Below are 14,492 nucleotides of genomic sequence, written 5' to 3'. Positions count from 1 at the left end.
TTTTAAAATGTAAAACAATAATATAATTTATATTTCATTACAAAACATTTAGTAGGTACAAAAAATATTTACATTTTTTTCACATTTTTCAAAAATGTATTTGTTTTAGCTAATTTGTATGGCTTATTATTGGACAGTTTAAACCTTTGCTTTAATCACCACTCTTAACCATTGTTTGGACCTAACTTAAACTTGAGGTACTCCTAGCTTTTAGCATATTATTATAGAAAACTATCTTAATTCTATCTGCACATTAAGACATTCGAGACATTTGTCTTGAACAGTCTAAAAAGTATTTTTCTGCCCCGTGTCCACTTTAAAACTTACCTAATAAATAAAAAGGAAATATTTAATATGTATTAGTAACGTATGTATATCAAAAACATAATGCATGAGTGAGGAACTCAAAGTACGATTCTATTAAGATAACAAATGAAGAATTATCTTATCCTATCAATCTTTTAGTGTATTAAATTAGTTATATTTCATTTTATTTTATGAATCTATTAATGTAGTAAAATTTAAATACTTGATTGTACTGTTTCACGATGAGTGTCATATGTATAAATAAATGTGTAAGTATAAAAATAAAATCTATAAATAACTTGCAGTCAACAAAGACTGGAAATGATAATTTAATGATGTTTAATAAATCATATATTTTAAAGCTAAAAATAAATTAGCCAAAATGCTAAGCAAACAAAACAAAACAGTGAATACAAAAAAAGTAATAACTATACTCGATTCAGATAATAATAGGTACACATAGTTTAAATTTACTTATGTCAAGCAAAAACAATAAAATAAAAAGTATTAATAAATTAGATCATCACAGTGTAAAATAAATAAATTTAAGTTGAATTTATAATTTTAAAGTAACACAAAGAAATTTGTGAACCACCTTTAAGGTTAAATTATTTTTCTAACCACGATGCAGCTACTGAAGGGGCAGTAGGTGATTTAGGTTTTACATTGAATTGCTTTAAGGTGGTTTCAAGTGCTTGATGATTATTTGAAAAATATGCCAATGTTGCGTTATGAAACATCAAAAGTTGTTTATGCATCACTTTCACCTAAAACAAAAAATTGATATAAAATATATTAATTTTTAAAAAACAGAAAAAAGAAAATGTGCACTTCGTCTTCATAATTATGATTTATATTATAATATGGAACCATTGTTAATATTTAATACTAACTAGTATTATTTTAGCTAATATGCTTACTCTATTTTCATCAAGAAACTTCAACTTCACAATCACATCTGAACGTAATTTTTCAAATTCTTCTTTGTGCTGTTGATAGTTTTGCTGTGCATCTCCAACACGAACTGTATTAGAATCTGTTCTTGGCATTTGTGCTAACATTTCAAGATCTGAACGATAAGCATCATATTCAATTCTAAAAAAACAATTAATATTTTGAACTTCAATCAAAAATTATAAGCTACAATTTTTATGGTACTGGATGGTTATTTCTTAGTGTATGAATTGTATCATGTAACCACCAGTTATAGTCCAGCGTATAATTCACCCATCGCATACATTGTATAATATAATTCAAAACTAATAGGATATTTTTAAGGTTTTAGGGACATACTATTACTAAGTTTTATAGACAATTATTTAATAAAATTAATTAATCGAATCAAAACCTTATATTATATTATATAAATATCTATAGTAGGTACTTAAACTCTATAGTAATATACAATTGTCCCAGGAACCATCAAATAATTATATTTTGATGGGTATTATAAACAATATATCAATTGTATAGAAACATACTGCTGGCAGGATGATAAAATATTCATGCACCAAGCAGAGAGATAAAAAATCAGTACAATTTTTATTTACCTTGCACATTCATACTGTTTTATGGTAATTAATGTATCTTCAATAGTTTTATTACACAAAGTGTTGACTGATGAAACAAAAAAATTGAGTGCATTCAAAAGACTTTCTCCATTTTTTGATAAACATTTCTGAGTTTCTGAATTCTGCACAAACTCTTGTTGTAGTTCTGGTGATTTTTGACCCAATTCAGCAAATGCTTCTCCAAGAGATTGCTTTATAAAAATATAAATAAATTTAACATCAAAACATTTCCATAGTACAGAAAAATTAAAATTTTAAAATTGTAACTATAGTGATCATTTATTTATTCAGTGTATCCCACTAGTTTTGGTACCAAAATTAAGACATAGCTCACCCTAAAATTTTAAGTTGTAGAATTATTTTAATATAAAATACACCATTATAAGTATAAGTAATATTTTCTTCGATATAGTACCTATTAATTATTTTAAATTAATAGCTTGGTTTTCTGTTTTGTTAATATATTGGTTAGGAGGTTATATTAGGTGATGACATTTTCATCTAATTCTTACTTGGGTTAAAATAAAACATTGAAATTGTGTCGCCATGCTTTTAGCTAATTTCAAAATATTTCCATATTTTTTTTGTGTTTCTCTCAATTGCTCAATTTCAGTCTCCAATTCTAAAATGAATTAATCAAATATTTTAACTTTAAAAATTAAAGTACCAATATTTTACAATAATACCTATATCAACTGTTTTAGATGATTTTCCGAGTTTTTCATTGATTAATTGTTTAGTACATTTATATGTTGATACACTCCAATTTTTAATAACGTCAATTTTAGATGAAGGAAATTTTTGATGTGGAATTTCACCATTTTGGGTAGGGCTTGGTGTATAACCTCGAGGAGCTTAAAAAAAAATCATAAATTAACGAATACATCTTAAATTGTAAAAAATTGTGGAACTCACCAGCAGTATTGGTAAGAGGCAACGAATTAGGAACATATGTTCTGGGTCTCAGAGGTCTTGCTTCAATTTCTGATCTTAATATTGCAGGATGCATATTATCTGTTTCAGCATTCCTGTTAATATATTCATGTACTGTAGGATCACCAGAGATAGTAATTCGTGACATTTTATTTACTGAATTGTTTTATTGATAATTTATCACAACTACCTATAAACAATAATAATAATAAAAATAGTAATAACCATATACCACCATAGAAAAAACTCTATAATTGACATACATTTTGTCTAATATGAAAATTTAGGCCATAAATTCATAGACTATAATGATAAGTAATAACCATACACTATTAAACTCAGATATTATGCATTATTGTAATATAATACACACAATAAAGTATATTGCAGTTTGCACAATGAGTCAATTATTAAGTATGTACTTAGATAATATGATTTTGTATCATTATTATTACATACAAAAATTATATGACAGATACTACCCAAAGATATGTTCTGTTGTGTGTATATGATAAATCTGTGGAATGTGGGGTTAGTTACCAACTATTCAATTGCAGTTCAATGTTCAACTAAATCACAGTTTACAATATAAAATGGGAAATACATTAAAATATGGTTAAATACTGCACATTTAGACAACTTGAACTTAGCTTAAAGTACATTAAATATATATAGGAAAAAGAGTACATGTCTTCGGTACACCAATTCTATAGATAAAATATATGAATTAAAAACTAAAATGTGTATCTGAAGACTGACATTACAAATTTAATTGGCTAAACAAAATAACAGCATAAATTTAATTAATTTATAACAAATATTGGATTCAAAAACTTTAAATAATAAATTTAACTGATTTTTGAAAACAATTTATTGTTATTATATTTTACATAAGAAATAATTTTCATAGTACTAAACTTTTAAGTTTTCATATATTGTGAAGATATTGAAAATCAATTATTTTCTATGATATTTAACATTTTAATTTATTTAATCAATCTATTAAATCAATTTATTTATTCGTTAATTTACATAATGAAATACTCAATCCAAATAATATTTAAAAATTGTTCATTTAAATACACACTGTAAACAACATCAAAACTTAAATATTTAGTAGTAACTGATAATATCAAAGCTTAAGATGTGTTTAAGAGAATGAGACACGAGTAAACTGTGTTTATATCACGATTAAAGAAACACGTAAACTCTATATTATAGAAAAATAAACAAACAAAATTACCTGCTAAATTAAGTGAATCTTACAGGTAGGACTACCTATCATCAAGCTACGCATTTTTGTTTAATGATTATTTATAGTTCATCTCCAGAATTATAATTAGAACTATAATCCAGAATTAAATTTACTTACCAATTTATGGAAATGGAAAACTAGAAATGTAAAAATAATCAATTTTCCATCCAGATTTTCCAAATAGACAGTCATGATGTTAGGAACAAACCGATATTGATTTAATTGAAAACTTTGATAACATATAACTGAATGTTATTAACGAAAACCATGAAATTGATAACTATCCAATAAGATTTGATAAGTGATCATTTAAATTTTCTATTTTCCAACGCGCAACCCTTTAGTTTTAGTATCAACTATTAAAGTTCATACTTCTTAGTAAAGTCTGGTTTCGGTAATTAGTAACTTTAATAAATAGAATAATATGTTTTGGACTTGAAATAGTAAATGGGAAATAATTAATCGACTAGTAAAAATAATAAATACATCAGGCATTTAAGATGGACGAAGAAGTTCAGTTAAAAAATGTACGGAATCAATTGTTTTAACTGATTCTTTAAATATTTTGTGTAATACTTATTTTTGTTTTCAGATTAAAGAATTTTTACAAAGCTATAACAAAATAACAGATGATTGTTTTTCGCAATGTGTGTATACATTATCACAAAGCAGGTTGACAGGTGAAGAGGTTAGTGAATAATTGACAATTGTTGCCATGATTAATTTGTATAATATAAAATTATTTAAATATTTTTAGGCATTATGCGCAAGTAATTGTGTCCAAAAATCTAAGTTTGTTGATCAAAAATGTATGCAAGCATTTATTGAGCATCAGCAACAATCAATGCAAAAATTTATTGAAGAGTCTTCTCAAAAACAGGCCGAACAGGAAGCTGCTGTTGTAGACTCAACAATTTCAGATACAGAAAATAAAGAAATAGTTAAACAAGAATCGGCAGAATAACAATTAGATTGACAATGTAACACCATGTAGGTTTAAAATTAAATAATATAGTATTTGTAAATATAATATTGTGATAATTGATTGAATTGAAAAATATTTAAAAAAATAAATAGACTTTTCTGCTAACTGCTTTCACTAAATATTCAATCAATAGATTTGTATTATAAAACCTTATCTCAGGTTATATTAAAAAAATGTATATGTTTTTAAGATACAAATTACAAACCAAATATAACTATAGTCATATAATATTATAAGGTGTCGCAATGTTTTCCAGTCAATTTATATCCAACTTATAAATAAATAAAAATAATATAATTGATGATCAAATTAATAAAATAAATAAAACTTTTAAAATGCTTGATACTAATAAAGTATAAAATATACAAAAATCATTTTTTTTATTGTTTTCTTTGACTAATATTCCATTAGCATTTTTTAACTTGTACATGATTTCATTAAGTTTTTTTTTTTACATGATTTAATTATTGATCAGATTTATACAAGTATAAAAAAGTACATTTCAGAATATTTATTTGAAAATATGTAATTTATTTTGGGTGAACAAAATATCAATATTTATTATATACAATTGTTTATTTAAATACACGAATACATTGATAAATAAGAATGTGAAAAGAACTTAAAAAAATAAAAAAAATAGTTATATAAGTTAAAACATTAAAGACCAGTCTAAAAATTAATAATAATTTTATAATTGTACCAGTGTCATGGAAGACAATGAGACAAATGTCTCCCCACTTGGAAATTAGAACACAGGACGAATAAATAATGATTTTGATTTATAAAATATTTACAAATTTGAATTTGTATTTTATATTTTAAGTATGATGTATGTTTCAATATTTCTTAAAATATTCATTCCAAATATGGTATTATTTCAAATAGACGTTGAGAACTAACGTCTCCCAAATATAGGAGCCTATAGGCAAAACTAAAGTTGTCTTATAAAATCAATAGTCTAAATTAAAGAATAAATGATTGAAGTTCTTGGATCTATAACAAATAAGCCAAAACATGTACAATAGATTAGTAAATTTATAAATATTAAAATGATATGAATTTTTAATTCACTTTTTTTATTAATGAACTATTATGAGAAAAAAAAAATATAGTTTACCTGTTGTTCTTTTTCTAGTTGCTCAGTAAGTAAATTATTAGATATACTTATAAAACGTTCTCTTAAATTTATATTTTCAATATTTGCAATTTCCAAATCTTGTTGTTTTTTACGTTCTTTAAGTTCTTCGATTTCTTGTTGTAACTGATCAATTTTAAGTTTTATGTCATCTGAAACAAATTCAAAGTTTGATAACTAATATATACATACATCTGGGATTCATTAATTATTTTAATAACTTACCAGCAGACACATTTCCAGCTTCTAATGGAACCAATGTTGATAAGACAGGTATATCACCAAGTTTACTTTCATCGCTAAGTTCTAATTCCGACTTAAGATCCTCACCTATATCATCTCTATAACCCATACTTTCATCAAAGGTGGAATCTATTCCATCTTCCTTTTTTATTCCATGATGGGAATTATCATCAGAAATAAACATTTCTTTAGTAAACTCTGTAACAAGTTTTTGGTTTCCAGAAATTGAAGGTTTTTCCTCCTAAAATAGGAATTATTATTATTTTATATATTTAAGAAATAAGATTGAGAGAAATGATAATATTATATTGGTTTTACAATAATGTGTTTTTAATAAAAAAAAACTTAATGAGCAGTGAAAATGTTAGTCATTAACTTGGTGAGTGGTTTCTGTTATACAATTGATGCTAGTTAGTTAAGGTCTAGGATAAAAATCGCTGGTACTTAACAAAATATTAAGAACTTTCTAGAAATTATGAAGTTCTTAAAATATTTTGTTACTTTTTGTGTTATTTATAGACATTTGATATTGTTTAATTTTTGTTATAATTACATTGTACTATACCGATAAAAAATTTTAAACTCTGTCAAAACACTCAATACACAGTCAATACAAAGTCCTTCATAAGATGTTCCTACAGCAATTAAAAAAATTCAAAAATACTTAACTACAACTTGATTATTAAATGAAAAATAACAATTGTTCCTCTACTATTTTTTCTAGTTATTAAGTTGTAATTCCAAAAATATTAATCATACAGAATTGAAACTTTTTGCCATTTAGTACCTATACTCGTATTATTATTTTCTATACCTAATTCAATTCTTAAAATATTTTAGATTAATTTAAAACAATTTGGCTCTCAATAAAAGCCAAATTGACCACGTTACAATAGAAAGGCTACATAAATATTGTATAAGTAACGTAAAGAGCTATAGGGGAGCGAATGCAGACAAAGAACCACTACCTTGTTGTTATACATTTTCATGAAAAACTATCAGTTAGCTAGAGAGGGAAACAACAACAAAAAAGGAGTCAAAAAATGTTCAACTGGATTAATGCCACTGACCAAAAAGAATTACATAGATATCAAGTCAGAATTTATAAAGAGTTAAGTAAATCACCAACAATTGAAGTTGAATTATAAATTGAACCGATCTGGGAACAGCTACTGAAGCAGCAAGTACTCTTCAAGAAAAAAACCCCAAACCCCAAAAAACATTGGTTTGATAAACTTGCCGAGACTTAATAAAAAGTAGCAGTACATGCAGATTACAAACGTTGCAAGACGAAACTGAGGAAAACATACAAGCATATAAAGAAGCGATAAACACAGCCAACAATGTAGTAAGATGCTAAAAGAGGTTAGCAGAAAAGAAAGTGATCGAGGACATTGAAAACTACTAAAATGAATCACGGACTGTTTTTCAAGCAATGTAAATTAAGGATACAAATCTCAAAACTGCACCAAGTCTGATGATTATGGGAACGCAAGCCATAGGTGATCTTAGAAAAATTCCTAAACAACACAAGTAGTGAACCGAAATGATATTTAAGAACAAATAATATACGACACAATGCAATGGAAGTTACTGGAGCCAAATCTCGACAAAATTAAGATGATCATCAACTTCCTGAAGAACAACAAAGCACCAGCTAAAGAATATTAACTCAGTTAACACTTCTTAAGCTAGCAGGACCATACTTAGCAACACAGATACAGAAATTAATTGGAAGTATATGGGTTAATGAAAAAATTCCTAAAGACTAGAACACAGCAATCATCCGTCCAATCTTTAAAGAGGAAGACACATCTAAAGTTGAAAATTACCAAGGAAACTCATTATTAGACACAAGTTACAAGGCGCTATCCCTTTCAGTGTTAAATTGATTATATTATACATACATTTGAGACATGATTGGGAAATACCAGTGAGAATTTACAAGAGGGAAGTCAACCACACACCAGATTTTCATTATCCAGGAAATAATGGAGAAGTTCTACGAATATGATAGAGATGTGTTCATGATTTTTGTAGAATTCAAACAAGTCTACGATAGTATCAGCAGAACAACAACTAAGGCCATGGATAAATTAATAGAGTTCAGCCACAGAATAAATCTTACTATCAATGAGGAAAGAAAAAAATACATACAAATTACTCGACGTTCAGTAAATAAAATAGAACTAAAAGTGGGTCCTTACTCCTTTGAACGAGTGGATGAATTTAAATACCTTGGAGTCAACATAAACACAAAAAAATAATATGCTTAATGAGATCCAATTAAGAATAAATAGTGCAAATACAGCATATTTTGCCATGAATAAGATTCTTAGCTCTAGACTAAGGTCCAAAGGTACAAAAGAGAAACAGTATAATTTTTTTCTACGCCAATAGTTATGTATGCATGTGAAACATGGCCCACAACATAGGAAGAAGAGATAAAAACTACTCTTTTTTGAAAAGAAAATCCTGTTCGACTTCAAAATGGCAAATATGAAAGAAGAAAAAATGAAGATCTGGAAATGTTTTTTAACAAGCCGAATATTAGATAATTCCTGAAAGCAAAAGGCTTGGAGTGGGCTAGTCACGTTTGACAAGCTGTCGAGTCTTACAAGAAACGTCTTAATCAAAAACCTCCCAAAAAGTGAACAAGAGGAAGACCTCACCATAGATGGTTAGATAGGGTGAAGAAAGATATTTTAGACGCCTACAAATCAAAATTATTGGATGATGCGATGGAACGGAATGGATGGAGAAACTTGGAGGAAGATGCAAAAGGCCTAAATGGCTTGTAAAGTATTAAAAAAATTTTAAACAACTATACCACAACCTATTGCACTATTCTACAGTTCATCAGAGTGTAGTATTGGCTCTTAAGTTCACAACAATAATATATATACAAGGTTTTTGGAACAATTCGAGCAACATTCTATTTATAGAAAAATAAATTTACTTACTAGTAAGTAATATAAATAAATTATAAAATATGCATTGAAATAAAAACTAACTATACTCCATTTATGTTAAGAGGAACTTCAGCGGCCGATTCATGCGCAGGGGCGTATCATAACTATACAGATAGTTGACTTGGTGGGGGTGACAAACGGGTATTGCCCGACCCCCGCCCGACAAAAAATGGTTGATGCCGAGGTTCCTTCTTAGCATTGAGTATATTAACATACAGACTTCACTCAGTATAGTTTTTCGTATGCAATGATTTATCACTGAATTCAAACTGTTTATTACATCCACTGCAGTCACTTACTCAATGATCAGGTATACCAAAACCTACTATACAGTAAAACAACTTCCCCAATGTTAATGATAATTTAATTCAAATTTACCATTAATGAATTAGTATCAGAGAAACGACTATCGTCATTACTCATATCTTCATCCATATCCATTATATTTATATTACCAGCCTCTTCATCTGAATCACTGAGAGCTTCACCAAAAATATCTCTTTCGGCTGATAGAAAAAAATGTAAATAAATAATAATGTGATGTAAACAAATAAAGTAAATGAATTTACTACTCTGAGAATATTGTATTCAGAGTAAAAATGTAAATTCAATTTTATAAAAACTATAAACAATACCAATGTCTTGCTTTAGATCATTATGCATTTCACCTTGCATAAAAGGTTCTTCTTTCATTTTTCTATTGTTTTGAACCTCTGTTTCAGATACTACTTCCCATTTAACACTGAGAGCTTCACTGTCACTTTTTAAAAGATATTTAACCTAGGAAAATATAATAGTACACTTAAATATATATGTAAAATAACTTATAAATAACAATTAATTGAGTAAAACCTCTTTTTCAATTTCTGGGGCTTCAACATATTTTTTTCTAAGGGTTTTCCGAAATCTTCGTTTTCGTACATTTTTTAATGGTGGTGTTACACCATGTGGCCACAAATATTTTTTATCAACTTTATTAGGTTCTTTTTTTTTAAAAACTTTTGTTTTCTCATCTTCATCAGATAGTAAAAATTCTTCATTTTCTTTGCATATAATCATCTAGGAAAATAATTATATTAGTTAAACATAAGGTAAATGTACCATTATACAATTAGTAGGTAATAAGCAAACTACTAAAATGTTTTAAAAAGAGTATTGAATAAAACCGATTATCATAATTATTATAATTTTTATGTCAATATATAACATCTCAACTGTTCTGAATAAAACATTCCAGAAAATATGCAAGTTCTTGGAGATGTAAAAAAAAATTAGGTGGGACACATAGATACTACATCTTCCATCCCCAAAGTTAATATTCACTTACTAGTTCTGTATTAGGTATATTATTTTTTTTACCTGGCATATATCTGCAGTTTTATACACAGTCTTGTTGTCAATTGTTTTTTGACCTTCAATAATAGTTGGTAAGTCAACAACCTATAAACAGCAAAATGATATAACACAAAAAATGGCTCCAAATATTATGTAAAATATGTGTAATAAATGGATTACACCCCTTGGCTTTGCCACTCAACATATATAATAATAAAATAAATGTTTTTAGATATTAAGTATTATATTAAGTAAATAAACCTTTGCAAATAGATGATGATTGCCGATAACAACTTCACCTCTGCGAATATCATTTTCTAATTTTATACTTATTTGTTCTTTAGCATCTTTTTTTATTAACTCTCTTAACACACCAGCAGCTTCCTAAAACACAAAATTTAATTAAAAATGTATTATCATTATAATTTTTAAAACCAAATATTATATTGTAATATTGCTGTGTTAAAGAACGTTCTCTACAAACAGTACAAAGACTTTATATAATATCAAATACAAATTTATCTCAAGTAATAACTGGCCAATATTGACGAATATAGACATATTTAGTAGATGCAAATTTGAATATGTATTACCGATGGAACTCTTAAGATAACTTCGGTTTCTAACTCAACAGTTTGATCTGACTTTTGTTCCATCTCTGGAGGTTTCACTATCTCAAAAGGTAAATAACAAGTTATTAATAGGTGCTGATGTCTAATAATAATATTTATTAACTTTTTATACCGTTAAATTAAGATATTAGCACAGATTATATTTATATAATTTTAATATGATCTGTGGTATTAGCATGAACCACTATACACAATGTTATACAATATACATTATAATTTATAATATTATATTTTAAATCGTTGGACGACCAATGAACTGACAAAAATACAAGAAATATAAAACAAAATAACAATATGGTATTATTTACTTATTTTGTGTACTATCTTAAAACGTGATACTGTGCACGATGTAGATAAAAGCATAGACAAATAATAGATATTAATAATATCACAGAATAACAGTTATTCTGTGATAATATAATCTCTTTGATTAGTTTGATTATGTTTTTATCAGCTAACCGCCATAAAATTATTATAGAAAGTGAAAAAAGTGGAAGAATTAAGCTCAACGTGTCCTGCAATGCTGCAGGCTGTACTCGCCACTCACTTATGAAAAAAATAGTCAGCTGCAGTGGCCACTAGCCTCTGTCCACTTGGCAGTTTGGCAGTTGTTTTGTAACCTACTGTTTATAGTTGTTGGATGCAGACATACAGACATTTGTACATAATAAAGTTATTTAAAAAAAAAATTATTTCATACTATAGTTTCAATTAGTGTTCATAATGTCTGACTTTGATTCTATAATTGCATTGCTTAAAAAATATGATCAAGAACATATTGTTAAATTTTGGAACAGACTCGATGAAAAAGAAAAAGAATTTCTGCTGAAAGATATTCGCGAACTGAACATTCCTGAAGTAGTTGGAATGTTTAAAAAAACTGTTGAAACTATGAATGTCAATCAACAAAAATTGGATAATAGAATGAATCCTATACCCGCTGAACTATATGGTGCTGTGAACCGCAGCCCAAAAGAACTTTTAATTAAATATGAGCAAATTGGACTTGAACAGATATCTCAAGGCAGAGTTGGAGTCTTGTTAATGGCTGGAGGGCAAGGTACAAGGCTTGGAGTTAACTACCCTAAAGGTATGTATGACATCGGTTTGCCTTCTCATAAATCGTTATACCGTATACAAGGGGAACGTATTCGTTGCCTAATTAGGCTAGCAAATAAAGATTTTGGAAGCAGTAAAGGTTTACCTTGGTTTATAATGACTAGTGAACATACTATGGAACCTACTCGTAAATACTTCAAGGAAAATAATTATTTTGGCTTAGATGAAAAAAAAATTATATTTTTTGAACAGTATATGTTGCCAGCATTTACATTTGATGGTAAAATCATTATGGAAGGTATAAATAAAATATCTAAATCTCCAGATGGTAATGGAGGTATATATAAAGCTTTACGTGATCGTAATGTACTTGATGAGATTAAAAGGCTAGGTGTTGAGTACCTCCATGCTCATAGTGTAGATAATATATTAGTTAAAGTAGCTGATCCAATATTTATTGGGTACTGCATAACAAAAAATGCCGAATGTGGGGCTAAAGTTGTAGAAAAAGCATATCCTTCAGAGCCTCTAGGTGTTATATGTGAAGTTGATGGAAAATTTCAAGTTGTTGAATATAGTGAAATAACTGAAAAAACAGCTGAAAAAAGAAATCCTGACGGTCGTTTAACCTTTAGTGCTGGTAATATTTGCAATCATTTTTTTACAACAGATTTTTTAAACAATGTTGCACATAAATATAATAGTGAATTAAAATTGCATGTGGCTAAAAAAAAAATATCTTATGTGAATGATGATGGTATCATATGTAAACCAGAAGAACCAAATGGTATCAAAATGGAAAAATTTATATTTGATGTATTTGAATTTTGTAACCGTCTTGCTGTTTGGGAAGTAGAAAGAAATGAAGAATTTAGCGCTTTGAAGAATGCAGATGTGCCTAATGGTAAAGATAACCCTAAAACTGCACGATTGGATGTATTTTCACTTCATAGAAAATTTGTTGAAAAATCTGGAGGAAAATTTACAACAGAAAACATTGAATGTGAAATTTCTCCTCTATTATCTTACTGTGGTGAAGGTCTCAAGCACTTGGTCGATGGTAAAAGTTTTAATTCCGTACTAGAATTAAAATCTGTTGAAGAAATATCGAATAATAAGTTCTAATGTAAATTAAATTTTTGTTTTATTCATACCCTAAGTGGGTTAAACATTTTATGATTGGTTTTAATGAGTAGGGTATCAGTTTTCTAAATTTATACCAACTGAAATTTGATTTTAAATATGTAACTAGTTATTTCCACAAAAATGGCTTAGCTTTTATTATTGGTTTAAAGTTATATACTTGTCTAAGTTATTAAGTTTTCATATTATTAATAATTATCATTATACTGTGATAAATTTCAAACACTCTGTTACTTAAATATTGTAGAACTATTTTTGTATAGTTAAATTTTTCTAATTCTATAGTATATTTTTATACATTTTAGTTTTTTATTTTAATATGAAACAATTATAATATATGTTATGAGTTTGTACTAATAATACCGTACTTAAAATTTTAAATAACTAATTCAAATATTTTTGTAATGTGTAAATGTTTTTTTGTAAAGTCTATATTATTGTTACTTTTTAAGTGACTTAAATGTATTAGTTCATGAATTATTTTTTATTCATAATAATAATATCATGTAACCCTGGCAGAAAATGCAATAAGTTCATTTCTTAAATAAATAATACTTGTTTTTAATGAGACCACTTTCATAACTAATAGACTTCCAGTTACACATGTTGTATACTAACCGAACATTTTAAGAACTACCCTTAATGTATTTGATCATATTAATTGTAGAGCAAACCTAAATTAAATCCAGCTCTCATCAACCCAATAGTAAAAAAACTTTTATTTTTTTTTACATTTTTAAATTATGCACTATGCTGTCCCCTTCCAAAAAATATTTTTTTTGTTGAAAAAATACATAATTTTGTTAAATTGTATTAGGTAATACTGCATAAAATTATGTAAAATGTATTACACAATATTATAATGCAAAGCTATAATACTTGTTTTACATTTAAGCTACTTTCTATATTATTGTAGTAGG

The 14,492-nt window shown here is 27.1% G+C and overlaps 4 protein-coding genes and 1 long non-coding RNA gene across 8 annotated transcripts; 3 read left to right on the top strand and 2 right to left on the bottom strand.

The window, feature by feature from the left end:
- Positions 1-868: 868 nt before the first annotated feature.
- Positions 869-4,273, bottom strand: LOC111043105 (arfaptin-2). Of its 2 annotated transcripts, none has more exons than XM_022327936.1 (7): positions 4,183-4,273; positions 2,793-3,000; positions 2,564-2,731; positions 2,390-2,499; positions 1,857-2,068; positions 1,227-1,401; positions 869-1,073 (listed from the first exon to the last, which is right to left on the bottom strand). In XM_022327936.1, the coding sequence occupies exons 2-7, from the start codon at positions 2,956-2,958 to the stop codon at positions 915-917; spliced, it is 990 nt and encodes a 329-aa protein (XP_022183628.1). In that variant the 5' UTR covers positions 2,959-3,000; positions 4,183-4,273; the 3' UTR covers positions 869-914. The 2 variants fall into 2 exon arrangements, with proteins under 2 accessions (XP_022183628.1, XP_022183627.1); XM_022327935.1 differs by having other exon boundaries at positions 4,054-4,247.
- Positions 4,274-4,370: 97 nt separating this feature from the next.
- On the top strand, positions 4,371-5,176 carry LOC111043106 (mitochondrial import inner membrane translocase subunit Tim9). Its single transcript, XM_022327937.1, has 3 exons — positions 4,371-4,592; positions 4,658-4,753; positions 4,823-5,176. Exons 1-3 carry the CDS (start codon positions 4,566-4,568, stop codon positions 5,027-5,029), a joined length of 330 nt encoding a protein of 109 aa, XP_022183629.1. The 5' UTR covers positions 4,371-4,565; the 3' UTR covers positions 5,030-5,176.
- Positions 5,177-5,696: 520 nt separating this feature from the next.
- Positions 5,697-11,678, bottom strand: LOC111043104 (transcription initiation factor TFIID subunit 7-like). 3 transcript variants are annotated; one of them, XM_022327934.1, is made up of 10 exons: positions 11,483-11,678; positions 11,332-11,412; positions 11,000-11,122; positions 10,763-10,843; positions 10,256-10,462; positions 10,039-10,183; positions 9,782-9,909; positions 6,414-6,672; positions 6,171-6,340; positions 5,697-6,046 (listed from the first exon to the last, which is right to left on the bottom strand). In XM_022327934.1, the coding sequence occupies exons 2-10, from the start codon at positions 11,392-11,394 to the stop codon at positions 6,017-6,019; spliced, it is 1,206 nt and encodes a 401-aa protein (XP_022183626.1). In that variant the 5' UTR covers positions 11,395-11,412; positions 11,483-11,678; the 3' UTR covers positions 5,697-6,016. The 3 variants fall into 3 exon arrangements, with proteins under 3 accessions (XP_022183626.1, XP_022183623.1, XP_022183625.1); XM_022327931.1 differs by having other exon boundaries at positions 11,332-11,408; XM_022327933.1 differs by lacking the exon at positions 11,483-11,678 and having other exon boundaries at positions 11,332-11,466.
- LOC111043107 lies at positions 7,214-9,673 on the top strand. The gene is made up of 2 exons (XR_002605536.1): positions 7,214-9,396; positions 9,466-9,673. It is a non-coding gene; the product is annotated as an uncharacterized LOC111043107 (long non-coding RNA).
- Positions 11,679-11,843: 165 nt separating the features above from the next.
- Positions 11,844-14,142, top strand: LOC111043160 (UDP-N-acetylhexosamine pyrophosphorylase). Its single transcript, XM_022328039.1, has one exon. The coding sequence runs from the start codon at positions 12,094-12,096 to the stop codon at positions 13,552-13,554; it is 1,461 nt and encodes a 486-aa protein (XP_022183731.1). The 5' UTR covers positions 11,844-12,093; the 3' UTR covers positions 13,555-14,142.
- Positions 14,143-14,492: the final 350 nt, after the last annotated feature.

This window comes from Myzus persicae, unplaced genomic scaffold (assembly GCF_001856785.1).
Source record: "Myzus persicae strain clone G006 unplaced genomic scaffold, MPER_G0061.0, whole genome shotgun sequence".
NCBI lineage: Eukaryota > Metazoa > Arthropoda > Insecta > Hemiptera > Aphididae > Myzus > Myzus persicae.
Note: the sequence above shows the minus strand (reverse complement) of the source record. Positions and strands in the feature narration are given on the sequence as shown.

Coding starts and splice junctions, on each gene's coding strand:
- LOC111043105 (XM_022327936.1), bottom strand. CDS start 2,958: ATGTCACGAATTACTATCTCTGGTGATCCTACAGTACATGAATATATT. Junction 2,500..2,563: donor ATCTAAAACAGTTGATATAG/GTATTATTGTAA, acceptor AATTCATTTTAG/AATTGGAGACTGAAATTGAG. Junction 1,402..1,856: donor AAACAGTATGAATGTGCAAG/GTAAATAAAAAT, acceptor TTGTTTTTTTAG/AATTGAATATGATGCTTATC.
- LOC111043106 (XM_022327937.1), top strand. CDS start 4,566: ATGGACGAAGAAGTTCAGTTAAAAAAT. Junction 4,593..4,657: donor AAGAAGTTCAGTTAAAAAAT/GTACGGAATCAA, acceptor TTTTGTTTTCAG/ATTAAAGAATTTTTACAAAG. Junction 4,754..4,822: donor GCAGGTTGACAGGTGAAGAG/GTTAGTGAATAA, acceptor AAATATTTTTAG/GCATTATGCGCAAGTAATTG.
- LOC111043104 (XM_022327934.1), bottom strand. CDS start 11,394: ATGGAACAAAAGTCAGATCAAACTGTTGAGTTAGAAACCGAAGTTATC. Junction 11,123..11,331: donor TTATCTTAAGAGTTCCATCG/GTAATACATATT, acceptor TTTGTGTTTTAG/GAAGCTGCTGGTGTGTTAAG. Junction 10,844..10,999: donor ATCATCATCTATTTGCAAAG/GTTTATTTACTT, acceptor TGCTGTTTATAG/GTTGTTGACTTACCAACTAT.
- LOC111043160 (XM_022328039.1), top strand. CDS start 12,094: ATGTCTGACTTTGATTCTATAATTGCATTGCTTAAAAAATATGATCAA.